Source organism: Thunnus thynnus, chromosome 5 (genome assembly GCF_963924715.1).
Source record: "Thunnus thynnus chromosome 5, fThuThy2.1, whole genome shotgun sequence".
Lineage (NCBI taxonomy): Eukaryota > Metazoa > Chordata > Actinopteri > Scombriformes > Scombridae > Thunnus > Thunnus thynnus.
In genome coordinates this window covers 5888884-5903952 of record NC_089521.1, presented here as the reverse complement: position 1 = coordinate 5903952, position 15069 = coordinate 5888884, and the positions used below count along the sequence as shown (strand labels likewise).

The 15069-nt window shown below is 41.2% G+C and overlaps 1 protein-coding gene across 1 annotated transcript; it reads right to left on the bottom strand.

The window, feature by feature from the left end:
• Positions 1-37: 37 nt before the first annotated feature.
• On the bottom strand, positions 38-14465 carry ano10b (anoctamin 10b). Its single transcript, XM_067588865.1, has 16 exons — positions 14307-14465; positions 14138-14205; positions 11242-11513; positions 9606-9779; positions 7521-7658; positions 6626-6742; positions 6101-6217; positions 4936-5265; positions 4530-4712; positions 4356-4411; positions 4191-4265; positions 2586-2750; positions 2298-2489; positions 2059-2196; positions 1847-1963; positions 38-1760 (listed from the first exon to the last, which is right to left on the bottom strand). The coding sequence occupies exons 3-16, from the start codon at positions 11504-11506 to the stop codon at positions 1737-1739; spliced, it is 2091 nt and encodes a 696-aa protein (XP_067444966.1). The 5' UTR covers positions 11507-11513; positions 14138-14205; positions 14307-14465; the 3' UTR covers positions 38-1736.
• Positions 14466-15069: the final 604 nt, after the last annotated feature.

Genomic DNA, 15069 nt, shown 5'->3' with positions numbered 1-15069 from the left:
AGAGATGTTTTCTGAAAGTGTAGACATGACAACCAGACAGTTTTCCTTTGTGAATTTATTGGACAACCAGCAAACATTGTCAACTCTGTTTCTAACCTGAAATCCTGATCCTAGGACCAGGTAGGACCCCTCAGATCAGAGCACACACACAGACTCACACACACACACAGGTTTATGATTAGCGTCAAGAGTGTACATGTGCAGCTGCAGCCAGCTGAGGAAGTCTCACAACCTATGTGATATAGTCCTTTGCAGCCACCAGGGCCTGAAAAGCTGCATGAGGAATGAAATAGAAAGGGTATGGTGCCTCCTGGTGGCTGGAAAAAATACTACCTTCTAAAATCAATAATTTATATAATGAACAATACACCATTATTTCATGGAAGAAATGGTGGACTTCCCCAGTGCACTCATCTACACATTTGTGTATGAAGTCAAATCTACCAGCAGTGAAGAGTGAACACTTGTGATATTTAGTATTTGACTATAAGATGAATTAGTGGTTGCAGCACAATAAATTCAAGCAGTTGTTTTTAGAGGCACACAACAAATTGAGGAGTGAATAAAGACTAAAATACACCCATAAAAAAATAATACATTTCTAATAGCAAAGCACTAGCGGTTCTTTGGTTGCTACCCATCACTCTCAACGCAAATTGTACATCTTGGCACAGCATTTCCCTCATGCTACACGTCATTTGAGGAACCTCAAGCCATAGCCATACTGTGATTACATAATAAAAAACAGTATCACTGTATCACCAATGCACCTACAAATAAAGATACAAGTGCAACATTGCCCACTTTTGGTTCAATTAGACACAACTTATAAAGGGTCAAATAGGACAAGAGTATGATTTTTGACATGTTAGCATTAACACTTACATCACGTTTAACCTTATGGTATAAGTTTTAACATCAGTGCCTACAGACAGAGAGAAAGACAAAAAGATTTGTTTTTTTAAACTAAATCTGCAATAATTTACTTTTTGGCCACTAAACCAAAACAAGGAGCTGAAAGAAGATAAAAAGCCCCGTAGAGCTGAGAACTGCACTGTTGGGTGATATTTCTCTGGGCTCATCACTTTGAGCAACACATATAAAAATGTTGAATAGAGAAGCTTTAATGACTGATTTTCTATTATTCGGGCGGCTGTTTTTCTAATGATAATCACTCTAATGATGACACTATTCTCTCATTATGAATCCTGATCACTAACTGTAGCTTATCACCACGTTGGAGCACTGAGCAATAAATAAAGCAGATAAAACTGGAACATTTTGTCAAGTGTTCTGTGTTGGCCTTTGGCCCTGCCAGTGACATCAATACTCCTTCCTGTCTGTCCCTTACTAAATATGTAATACAACTCTTCACCTATTTACTGTCCCTTCATTAGATCTGCACAAATAACCCTCCTTTATCATAAACATAATATTTTAAAGGGCATCTGTATACATAACATTTGCCGTCTAATACTGAAAAAAAACAACACTTTTTAGCTGCTGTTTGAATTGCACTTGCAGTGTATGTATGATATAAAGGTGCATTTCAGAGTGTTTACATTGCAGAAGCACCATGTGACTTAGTGAGAGTAGCAGAAATCTTATTGTCAGCACTTTAAAAGGTGGAGTATAAGGGCACAGCAGTATGCATCATGGACCCTGCAAGGCTCAGTGGTACTGTATCTTCTGGTTGTAGCAGGTGTACAGCACCACCTCCACAATCTGAAATGCAATCAGGACTCTTCAGAAAGCAGCTTCTGAAAGGAAAGAAAGAAAAGTTGTCACGCAGATGAAATAGAAAACCAAAATACTATGTAATGAAGTGAATGCTGAGGATGTTAACCTGCTGTCTCAGGGCCTGCATGGATGTGTACTCTATATGTTCTTTCTTTTTCCTGATCCAGTCCGGTTCATCAGGGATCAAGGCAGCCAAAACCACTTTGATCAAGATCAGCACATGCTGCAAAAACACACAGTTAAAAAGTGTCAAGAAAAAACACACAGATGCGATTATTTAACTCTCACTAGTGACCTCTCCATTTCCTTCCTTCGTACCTCCACCAAAACAGCCAACAGCAGAAAGTTTGTGCTGCTCATCCCGCCCTCCTGACACAGCTCTCGCACCCGTGGTGACAGTATCAGTAGCCAGCAGTTAGACACAACGGAGACAAAACTCAGGACCTGAAAAGCTAACTGAAACACAAGACAATGGCACAAGCTGTTTACTCATAATTGGTGAGTGGTGACACACTGAGTGCGTCTCAATTCTGTTGTGCGTTGTGTTTTCTGCTGACCTGCCACACGCCCATGTTAGCCACAGGGGGGGAAAATGGTTTGCGGAAAAGATTGCAGATCTTGTAAGCGTCCGATCGGATCTCCGTGAGGTTGTTGATGAGCAGCAGCACGGCCGTCAGAGGATACACACAGGAGAAAAGACTCAAATACCCAAACTGCACCAAGAGCTCGATGTACTCCCCAAACAGGCCCTGTGATAAAACATGAAGCTGTCATACACTGCCAAACTGCATTTTCAACCCTCATTTTGATGTGCAGCCTCAGTAAATCTTTAAAACTGTACACACAGGGAAAACAGGCAAGGTGATTTGGTTCCTGAATTTGTCCTCCTGCGGGTCATCTTCTCTCTCTCTCCTACGGGGGGCGTTGACGAGCCGGTCCACCAGGAAGGGTATGACCACCTCTGTCACCTGGTTCACGAGCTGGCTCACTATCAGCAAAGAGGCCAGACGCTTCACAGAGACAGAGAGATTATGTATGTGATTAATATGGGATTGTATAGTCACCCACTATCATTCACTCACTTGTTGGGTCACATTTCAAGTTTGCACTCTTTGTGAAAGGGGCACTCCACCAATTTTACAAGTGAAGATCTGGTTACTAATTATGACTCCGTACTCATAATGAGATAGCCTGACTCAATGCCTCTGAATCACCGCCCACATCTCAAATTTGTTCAGCAATTTAAAAAGGTCTGGTGTTGTGTGCATGACTGTTTCCAGCGGGGTTAAGTATGGGAATGTCATCTTCCTACATTGCTACCGAGCTACACCCATGAAAAATAGCAACAGAAAAATGGTGATGAAGTGTGGACAAGAATGACGTAGCTGTACAAGTTGTAAGTTGACTTACAAAAATAAAACCCTACTAATGATGCTAACTGCAAGAAATCCACATGTACGAAGGCTGAATGAGGTGAAATGAAATGATAATTCACTTTGTTAATAAGGCTAGCACTGCTCACTCTTCGGAAACAGCTATAAAGTTAGTAAGTCTTCTTCAAAAAGGACATTACATGCACATTCACAGGTCTACATTTTTTATTCTGGGGCTCTACTTGAATATCTTTGCATGATTTACAGTTCAAAAAACTCCTGATTTAACTTACACTGGCTATTTATGCAGCCCCTCAGTTCAGCCTCTGTCTGAAACAGGCTGTTCCTGCTCCTGTCTCTTTAAGACCCCCTTCCCGACTTCACTCTGTTCTGATTGGCTAGTTCCTGGAAGCTACTCCTAAGCAGACTTCCACTGGCTCCAGATGCAACATAAACAAACAATGAAACAAACTATAGTCATTGGATTTCACTACTTTTTCTCGTTCTTTACTTAAAATATAAACTTCGAGCCCAAATCCCATCTGAAATATGTGAGTGGACAACACAAACAGGCCTTGGTACAACCTTAGTAACAAAGACGCCCTGCCTTTTGACTTGAAGATGGCATTTTTACATGCATTCATCTCAAGTTTTTGGAACTTGAACATTTGACTTGAATTTGAACTGAATAAAAATCACAAAAAGCATGTTATGTGCGCTTTAAAGCTAAAATTTAAGAAAATAACCCTGGTTGATGTAATTATCTCAGCTGGACTTGGAAACATATCTAACATTTCAAACAAGGTGAGTGGAGTTGGTAAGACATACGCAACGAGTATCTAATACAAACACACTGTCGAGTTGCATTATGTGAGTTGTATATTTTTGGATCTTGACCGACATAAGGGACTAAAAGTCAGGATATTTTGGCCTCTGCTGCATCAATTTGCACCATTTCCTATCTGTCTCATGCACGTTGCTCAAGTTTATGGTGCAATACTGAATTGTTGGAGTACCACCTTAAAGACACAACACTTTCCTGAGAGGAGTGGAACAATTGCTGAGCTCAGTTTTTACCTTACGGAGCAAAGACACATCCTGCTTGAAGAAGGCAATATGGAAGAGCACTGCAAAGTAGTTGAAGAAGGTGAACTGAAGGAAAAGGGAAAAGAGACGAGTAAATTAGCCTGTTGGGTAAAAGGATGTACAGTATAGGCTGATGTGTCAGTAGGGGAAACTTACCACTAAGACTTTGGCTGTTAGATGGTTCTGAAAGGCGGACTCTTCTCTGTGGTTTTCTGAAGGGACACAGTGAGGGTTCATTGGATTTCCATCAGCATTATAAGAAGCATCATTGATATCATTGTATTCATAAAGTCTTCATTCTCCCTCTAGTACCACCTGTTCCTCACTCACCATATTCAGTCAGAGACTTTGCCACTGTCTTGTAAACATTCGCTAGCATGTTTGTATAGACGATGTGAAGCACAGAGGGCATGTAGAGCAAAGTCTGAGTCAGCAAGGAGTCCCAGTCCTGGTGTAGCTGTTTCACCTGGGCCTCCCCCCAGTAGAAACAAACCATACCCAGCACCACCAACCCTGCAGGAAGAAATGTGCCAGGAGAGGAGAGGTGAGGAGGGAGGCAGAGCTGAGAAGAGGCTTTGCAATTTTAAAAGGCAGAGCGTACTTTTCTGCATCTAAGTGCTTTTACATGTTTTCACACTTTGGTTGCACTTCATCCTCAACTGACACTCAACGTTACTTCATCTTTTACTTGAGGCATCATAAAAAGCAGCTAATCAGGATTCAATTTGAGCCCTACCTAGAAACATTCCTACCACTGGGACTGACACCAGCGCCATACGGAGGTCTCTCTGCCATTCAGCAAACAGCGGCTCCACGCGACCTGTAACGGGGTTGACCCCAAGATCACCATGGAAACCAGGCCGTGGCTCTGCGAAGCGCTCAGCGAGGTGCAGGGTCCCCCAGCGGTAGGACAGGGAAGAGCTCCGACGCTTCCACAGCTCGATGACCACTGTGGACCACAGCATACTAAACACAGCCTGGATGATGTGACCAGGTCCTGCATCATCATCAGTGATCGTGACCTGTGAGCCCGAGACCGACTCATCCATCTCCTTCTGAACTTCACCTGTGATGAATAAAGAGAAGTGTCTGATTAGTTTGTTTTTTATCTTACAGCTACACTAGACAAGACTTAAATACACAATACATCAGCCTAAACGACAACGTAGAAGTAGCTACTGTAGAAACATGGCAGTGCAACATGGTGGCCCCCGTGGAAGAGGACCCGCTTCCTATGTAGATATAAAAGGCTCACTCTAAGTTAACAAAAACACAATTCTTCTTTTCATGGGATTATACACTAATTAAAACATACTTATGAATATTATATTCCATTTCTGCCAAGTCCATTCTGCTAGATGCCACTAAATCTTACACACTGGTCCTTTAAAAACAAAAAGTGAACAAGATGATTAATTTGTGATCTCGAGATAATGGTGCAAAATAAAATTGTTGTAACTCCAAGCATTCTTTGCTTCCACAGATAAGAATAGCATCCTTTTTTTAAAATGCCTAACAAGTATTACAGCCTCACAGGCTGCTAGCATGAAAGACTTTCAGTGTTGTTCCTCTCTTGTCTCTTTGTTAGCTTTTGTTTTACAGCATCACACACCAGCCATATGTTAATGTGCTGTTGACAGTTTACTAATATGAAGTTTTCTGATATTTCAGTAATCAAATTATTGATTCTTTGAAGCTCAAACTGCTGCCTCACCTTGCCATATATGCTGCTAACATTACAAAACTGCCTTGTGCAGATTCAAGATACCTATCAAGGTTTGAACAGGTTTCTAATGATGATTTTATATACTAAATACCGCATAAATGCTATGTACTGCATCTGTAAACAAAAATATAAAATAATAATAAATAACAGTGTAAACAGAAATCCAGACACCTACCTGAGAAGTATGTGATGGACAGGCCCAGTATCGCTGGTGGCAGCAGAGACCAGGTGTAGAAATCAAGGAAGCTGAAGTAGAACGCCACTGAGCTTCCAAAATATGCATTGACTGAATCTGGACAAAGCAGCAGGCAGAGGTATCAGGTGTAAGTGCATCCATGGTTCGGGAGTGTATCTATGTTCCCTCAGATTAGTATCTCTGCCAATGAGGTAATGTTTTCTCTCCTGTCTGTCTGACCCTATCCCTAACCCTCTAACCCTAACCCCAACAGCAGGTTATGTGTGTTGTGGAAGGGCTGAGGGAAAATAGGGGGGTTGACCCCCATGGTTCATGTGTCTTACAGTATATAGAGGCAGAAAATAGAAACTGTCACCCACTTTCCACTCCAACACCCACCCAGCCATCTACTGAGAATTCCTCTCAGGGGTGACAGAAGCATCAAAAAATGAGACTTTGTATCTGCTTCTGCATGTGTGTACAATTACGTAGTAGTGTGTGAGTGTTTGGTGCGTTTCCACCCACCCAGTGGCTGAGCCAGCTGATTCCCAGAGTACCAGGCTTCACTGAGATCTTTCAGTTTGTCGTGTTTATGGAGAGGGAAGGTGTCTACAATCACACCAGCTGACCCCAGCTTCTGCCCTGCAAAAGCATTCAGTCACTTTATCACAACAGCCCTCCAACAAACGGTAACTTGAGAACATGAGTGAAGCAGGGACAGTTTTGCAAGCAAGCAATAACTCATCCACACATATACAGACAGTTACATACACCCACACACACACACACACACACACACATATACACCACAAACACCGAGGCTGATGCTGAGTGAAGCATTTTCATGATTGAATGTGAAGAGAGAAGAACAGCTGAGGTCAGCAGGGCAGGATGCACATCGTACAGTTTGATACTGGTTGAATGTGGAGACAGCGGTCAACAACAAATATTTACCACGTCTGTTAGTATGTCCCAAAAAAATCTACATCATAATTGATGATTAGATCATTCTAAACTCGGTATATGACCTGGATGGGAGTCTACAACACAAGAGATAAGTGCACTGTAAAAAATGCCTAAACAAAGTTAAAAAGTGTTAATCTCCAGCTTCTGAGTTGTTGTTTGTTTGTCTGTCTTCATCTTTATCTCAAAGCATTAATTAAAAATTTAGAAAATTTAGAGACAAATCAGTAAACAGAAATCCCCCCCACTAGTAGATTCTCTTCACAATGCTCCAATGATAAATGACAATCATTTATCTTGTACGGCTAGTGGTATCTTGTTACTTGTTTTATATATTACATGTTCTTGTGCTGCTTCTATGTTTTGGTAAGCCAATTCTTCACTCTGGTGGATAATAAAGTTGTACTTGATTCTATTCTATTCTATATGGTTGTGAAAAGACAGCGAGAGCACTCACAGATGTTGTCTCGGTGTTGCAGTGTGTAATTGTCAGGCAGGCCAGGTATTCTCAGGTCCCTCTGTGCCCGCAGACCGTCCAGCTCATATTTCACTATGTACTCTCTCTCCGCCAGTGTCAGGAACACCTCCATGTTGTCTGTCACACATGAACAGATACAGATACATGAATAGCCGGCAATGCATGAATACAAGCGCATACAAGAAGAAGAATATGCCATTTCACGGTTTCATTTCTAAAATAAAAACACCTAAAATATTATGCTTGAACTGCTGCACTGCACTGCTCCAGCTTCATTCAACACATTATTAACATCAACCCACACATCAAGTTCACTTGTGAGCAGGAAGAGGAAATTTTAACTCTAATCAGTACTTACATACAACATAATACAACATAATCAGTGGTGAGTAAGCCTCCCACACAGCACAACATGTTGTTAATGAGGAGGTGGATAGAGAGGGAGGTGAAGCATGTCTGAGCAGCAAACCAGGAAAATGGACACAAGGATTGGATGACAGAAATCCCAAACCAATTTAAGACTAAGAAGACACTGTCAATTCAACAGGGACCACCAGAAGCCTCGCTATGGACTCCCTTATGTGGCTGAGCTGTCAGAACATCAGTCCTCAAGTAAGTCACATGTAGTCTGCAGAGGAGCGGTGTATGACATTATATACAACAGCTGTAGGGATCACTACATCACCAGAAGAGTCATGAGCAGAAACAGACAACATCAGTCTGTAAAACACCAGACTAAAACCTGTCACTTCATAGAAGGGTTCAAGGTCATCGATCAGAAGTCAGTGGATGGATATTCACATCCGACATCAGAGACCATCCCTGAACAGAGGCATCAATTATCATCTCCCCCCTTACACAACCCCCTGTTGTCCGAATTCCATATTGTAGTATAACATCTCCATGAGAACTCCATCCAATGATGAAGGCCTTGAGAAAACTCCAGAAAAATCAAGTCCACCTACTTGGTTGTGCCCAAAATATATTTAAGGATCATACAACTGGTATGACAACAGCCCTTCTACTCTCCATGCATTTTTTTTGATAATTTGGTCTTAGAGGTTGGAGAAGGTAGAACATCATAATACAATCATGTAAAACCATTATAGTAGATTAAGCTCCTTTCTTAAGTCCTGTCTTGCCAGATGGTCTGAGAAACAAATTTCTGAGTTAGAAAGATTTAGAATTGAATGAATTTAAAGCATAACATGGTTTTTGGTTCCCAGGAATGCTTTCACTTGAGACAGCATTTGTTTATTTTAGTGTAATTTTACTAAGATAGTGCTATTTTAAACATCATAATAAGCATAATATTGGGAAAAAAATGTATTATGAAAATATTATAATTGTTAATCCAGCCAGGGACCTTTATTGCATCTCTCTCCTTTGTTTCCTTTCATTCTTTCATCAAAATAGGTACAGTAGGTTTGTGCACATACACAATATGATACATATGCACAGTAACACATCAGACACTGTCATGTGAAAAACTAAATGTCACCTTTCTTTTTATGACCCGATAAAAACAGTTTTGTTTTCAAATAATTCTATTGGGTGTTTGAATAGTTTATTTTGCTTGTGAGACATTTTCTCAACCTTCCTCTTTTAACCTTTATCTGAACAATTCAAAAACACCAAATTTAGAGATACATAGCTCTTACACTGCAGTAAGGATGCTCTTTGAACACAGACCAGGAATGGAAAAATACAACATAACTGAACTTTGTACTATGTGCACCTGCTGTGTGTACCTACTGTTTGTATATGACAAAAGCCTTCATTTTATGGCTAAGCAACAGGATGCTACTTTTAGATAAGAAGTACACGTACAACTATGAAAATATGACATAGTTACACAATAAGTAATCTATTATCTTTATAGACCTACCTGTTTACTGAAATTCTAATACAAAAAAATAGTAACTTGGACAATAAAATCTTAACTATTGCCCTTTTAATATGATGAAACCTTTATGTGATCATAATTATTTGATGTAATTTGTGTTGTAAATGTTGCATTAGAGCACAAACATACAGTACAGACCCTGTCTCATGTTGCTGTACCTGAATCTTTAAAGTGTTCTCTGTCATGGTAGGAGAAGGCCTCCATGTCCCCGTTGCAGTAAGTCTTACATAGACCCAACTCTTCGGTGGCTCGTAGTAACGTACAGCGCGGGGCGGAGACCACAATGATGTCACCACTGGCGTCCTCACCTGGGTGGGCCAGTAATGCTGCACCTGGGGTGGCACAGAGAGAGGATATATTGAAACTCTTACTTTCTAATCTATGACCAAAAGAGAGGAAATGAGGAATCTCTTCATTGACTGTATGGAGAGGAGGAACAATTACAATGATCAAAAACTGTTTCAGTGTAGATATGGACAGACATATCCTTTAAACATCGAGCTGGTCACATTCCTTCAATAGGAAGAAACATTTTTTCAGTGGTTGATAGAGAATCCAAACGCACAGGCAGTATGGCAGTATGGCAGGATGGGATTTGAGCTTGATGATGGCAGCTGACAAAGTTACTTGATGGGGTTTTACATGATTTGGTTGGAAATCCTGCAAATTGCTGCAAAAATAGGGAGCTTGGTCTGTCGTAACTGGATTAAGCTTAACATGTTAATGTGACTATCAACTATACAAAAAGAGATGCATGTCGTTATCTGTAGAAGCAGGAGTGCTAAATAATGGTGGTTGTTATCGCCAAAGCAATGATAATGTAAGAGGGGGAACCCAAGAGTAAGACTATACAGTATTATGGTCAAAACAAAAAGTAAACAAAAATGTATATTTGATGCAAAAACACCAGACAAATCTAAGACGACTAGGCTAGGCACAGGACTGCACACAGATAAATTACTTCAGAGGTGTGCATTTGGTCAAGGAGTGGTTGTGGACAAATGACGGTGAGAAAAGAAGAGGGGTGGTTGTGAAGGTGGTTTAGCAAAGAGATAAAGTAGGAAAAGAGGCAACAGAATGTAACTTGTCAAACTCTGCACACACATCATTCTGTACAGTGAAGCTCATCCAAGTGAAGCAACAATAAGCATATTTGGAAATCTTTAGGGGGCTCCCACTACTTGCTCCAATAGACGTTTCCACCTAAAGGTTGTTGAAATAATCTTATTCCACACTGTCTGGTAGTACCATATCCTGTATATCCTTCATTGGCTTTTTCTATCTCTTGAATGAAGTTATATTTACACCAAGTGAACTTTTCAGAACCATGTTTTTATGGCTGCACCGTTCCACCAAATGGAAATATTCGACATAAATGTCTTGTGCATCATTTTATACACATTCCCCAAAATTCAAATATATTTGGTATAAAAGCAAACTAGCAATTGAGTCTAATTATTAGGCTAAAAATGAATGATCCATACATAAAGTAGTCTGAATACTGAAATGATGTGTTTAGCTGCAAAGAAAGACATGCAGACATAACTATGTTCTTCTTTTCAATATATATATAGTCATTCCTGGTTAAATGTAAGCCACCTCTGGTTTACACTGACCAAGAACTCATTTTACTAAATTTATCTGCATTGCTAACTGGCATGTAAATGCAAATGCAATCAAATGTTTAAGTACTAGAGACTTTCCAGGCAATGACTCTCTTGTGCAATAGATTTCCAGTATGAGAATGACAGAAAAGATCATACAGAAGATATACTCTGCAATCTGAGCCCTCACCTCCATCTTTCTGAGGAGCTCCAATCACTCTGATGAGCCACCTCTTGGTCTCGGGGCGAACTTTCTCCCCAAGCTTCACTACAACCAATGGCTCGACCTGCTCCGACACACAGCAGGGGCAGCTGGCCTTAGTCCAGCCTGGTCCAGTGGCGATAGTGCTTAGTTTTCCCAGAATCTTTCCTCCAGGAGACTTATCCTCTGTCTGCTGGTCTGTGTTACTACTGCTGCTGCCACCTCCACCTTCATCACCACCTGCCTCACTCATGGTGAGACTGGGAAGAAATGATCACAAGAACAACTTTAGTTTGCCATGGTGCAGCTCCATTCTGCCAGTACTGGAGCTTTTATCTTCAGCATCATTGCCATGTCCCAACAGAAAAGATGAGGAGATGTTTTCTTCTCCTGTTACACTGTTGCGCTTTTACTTAACTTTTTACATTTTTTTTTTACACTTTTTCCATTTGACAATTTAGATTAAAGGTAAAAGACCCAAAGCTGTAACACTCTTAAATGACACTAGTCCTAAAAACTGAAAAATGCTTGCAATGTTATCTAAACATCTACAGAAAAAACACAGTTTTTTGGTGTGTGACAATAACAGTACAATAGAAGATGAAAAATCAAAATGGTGCCATGAGGATAAGAAAAAACTTCATGTTAGCAAGGACTTATCTGCCTGCTCTCAGGACTCTGTGCTGTGCAGTGCTTGTAAACTCCTTCCTGACACACTGCAGTAGACCTTTTATAATGCATCATTTACATACTTGAGTGCAGTCATACGTTGACAGTTATCAATAATTTTCATTTTTAGTTTCTGCATTTGCATTACCAGCTATTACACTGTAATGCCATCGGCCTGTTTATGGAACTCATGGTTTGCATGTGAGTCTGAATATGCAGCAGTTTTATGGGATGAATATCATGTCATATTTCGAAACTGAAAAAAAAAAGCTTCAAAAGTTTGAAACTCTGTGTTTGTGCTTCTGCTGCCTGGGTTAGTGGCACCGGGCTGAGGCCGACTCCTACTCTGCCTGTCTCGCACTGCCCCGGGAGGAACGTGACCAGCGACACAAGTTCACTGACTCCGTCTACTCCCTCTATGCTACCCTGGCACTGGCAGTGGAGGATGAGACAGCTCAATCCAAGCCATGGGACAAATACGACAAGGAGGACAAGCGTCACATCTACGAGGAGGAAGACCCTTCATCCCTCTTCAAAGATGACAACGAGTCCGCAACCTGCCTAGCCTGTTCAATTCAACCGCCAGTAGGATAGGGAGCCTGCTGCCACCACAGTCCCTCTCCAAAGTTCCTACCGAGGATTGCACTGCAGGCTTCCTCACCCAGCCACACGAGAAGCCTCGCCCTCGTGTTGTCATCCCTAAGATGGCACCCATTTTCAACTATGTGTAGTGTTAGTTGGCTGCTAGGCCCGACTAGTTGTTCATCTGCCACAGCAGTCAGGTTCAGGGGGCCCCTCTGTCTGTTGTCCTCCCTCAGTGGGTCTGAGGGTGCACTCCACCAGGAGAATACAGTCTGGTGTGAGTGCACCCTCAGACAGGCAGAGCTCGGCCGCTGGACTGCTGTTGTTTCTTGGTTGTGGCTGGGTCAGGACTAGTGTTGGTACAGGCCCAGTCGGGAGTACATCTCCCTAATGGCCTTTGCCTTAGATTATAACCATTAGCAAAGCCCGTTAGAGGGTGGAGCACGTACAACATAGAAATCATTGTTACCTGTAACTCCAGTTCTATGAGTACATGCATAGCTCTCTAACCACAAGCACAGCTGGCCCCAGTTGTTCGTTGCTGAGTTTCATAGGCAGACGAGCAACAAGTGCGCTGAGGCTTTATAGGGGGAGGGTGCTGCATGGTAGCTATCTCCCAATTTGGTGGTGAGTCTAAAGATCTTTCTCAGGTGCTGAGGTGGAGGCTTGCCTACTGGTAAGCCAGTAGTGAAGCTCATTAGAGGGCTCATAAAACTGGCGTTACATTCAGGTAACCACTATATTTGGAGTTTCAGAGTTTCAGACCATAACTGTGAGACAGTGTTACCAGAAATCATGTGACTTCTGTGTCTACAACTGTGTGTGCAGTTCTCTGAAAAGTGGGTGTTGTAAACTCAGCTCTGAAAGAACTGTCTGCAACACAAATGCAAATTTACATCCACAAAAGTTTTAAAATAATGATTCACATTTTCAAAACTTAAGTTTCAGTGTTTCAAAACTTTTTCCAAACATATGCACACCAGTTTTCAGATTCAATTACAAGGTTTCAAACCTGGGAAACAAACAAATACACTGGTAGAACAGAGACAAATTTGAAACTCTGAAAATGTATTGGAGAAACACTGTAAAAAGAGTGCTGCAGTTGTGAAGAAAGAAAAGTCAAATACAAAATAATATTTGCAGAGATTTTAATTTTTTTTTTAAGCATATCAAAAAATTATGCAAGCCTTCAAAACTTAGTGTCAATCTTGCAAAACCATTAAAAAAAAAAAAATCGATTTCAAGCTTTCAAAAACTGAGTTTCAACCTCTCAAAGTTTCAAAATATGACGTATTCATCCCATAATATTTCAGGTATAATTTTCCAGGAATCTGCATGCTGCACTTTTGTCATTCGCACTCTGGCTGTAACTTCAGCTTCTTGCTGCACGCTTAAGATATAAATCTGTTTCAGTTTCTTGAGAGGAAGCTGTGCTAATTCTGGCAGCAGCAGCATATAAAAAACTTCCTCTATTGTGATTTGGTTGAAGATATATAGAGATACAGAGACACTCATAGAGTTCAAGAGAGAGACAGAGCGATACCTGACAATGGTTCACTTCCAATTGTTAGAGTTATTAAAAGAGAGACTGACATAAAGGGCAAAGGAGAGGATGAGTCAGGAAATACAATACCTGGCAGGGCGTTGATGAAGAGGATCTTGTCTCCAGTCCTACAGCAGGCCCACAGCCCCTGCAAACTCCTGTTTGAACACACACACATACACAGAGGAACATGAAGACAACATCTATTTAGTTTCCCTGAAAAGAAACCAGGAACAACACACTCACTCTCTACACTTACCCAGACCCAGCGTGTGGATCCTCCCAGCTTTCTATGTATGTGTGTGTATGTATATGTATAGTATGGGTGTGTGTGTGTGTGTGTCCGTGTGGACTATAGCAGGAATGCGGAGGAACTTCCCGAGACTGCAGGGTGTGGAGGGTTGTTTGGTTTTTATTCAGGCTCCTCCCTCCTGCCTGTTCTCTGCTTTAGTGCTGCAGCTGCTGCTGCTGCTGCTGCAGCTCAGGGTCCTACTGCTCCACCCGCCCCTGCTGCCCTTTTTTCTGCTGTCAAAAACACACATATACCTGAAGATGGTCGGGGTAACTACACATTGGTGTGAACCTTAGAAAAACTATGAAACTATGAAATATTATTTTATGCTGCATAATTTAGCACAAGGAAAAGTTCACTTGTCAGAATCAAAGCTTTGCAAGCTGTTGTTTTCATCTTTAACATATAAATATACATAAATAAGATCTGTGTGTACTTTATTCCAACAGGTGGAATCGTCTCACTTTGCCATGCAGCCATCACAATCAGTAAGTATTATTACACTCATCATCATCATCATCATCATCATCGTCATGGTCATCGCTCTCTACCATCATTACAAACATCAAAAAATCTATTTCGGTCAAGAACACTCTCGTCATAGATTAAACCATTTATTGCCACAAATGGGAATACAGTTTAGCTTGGTGCTGACAGCTCCACTCTAAGATGCTCCCTGGATTAGCCATGCAACATGCTAAGCTAAACCAGGAAGTGCAACGCAGAAACC

Coding starts and splice junctions, on each gene's coding strand:
- ano10b (XM_067588865.1), bottom strand. CDS start 11,506: ATGAGTGAGGCAGGTGGTGATGAAGGTGGAGGTGGCAGCAGCAGTAGT. Junction 9,780..11,241: donor AGCTCCTCAGAAAGATGGAG/GTGAGGGCTCAG, acceptor GTGCCACCCCAG/GTGCAGCATTACTGGCCCAC. Junction 2,751..4,190: donor ATGTGTCTTTGCTCCGTAAG/GTAAAAACTGAG, acceptor GTCTCTGTGAAG/CGTCTGGCCTCTTTGCTGAT.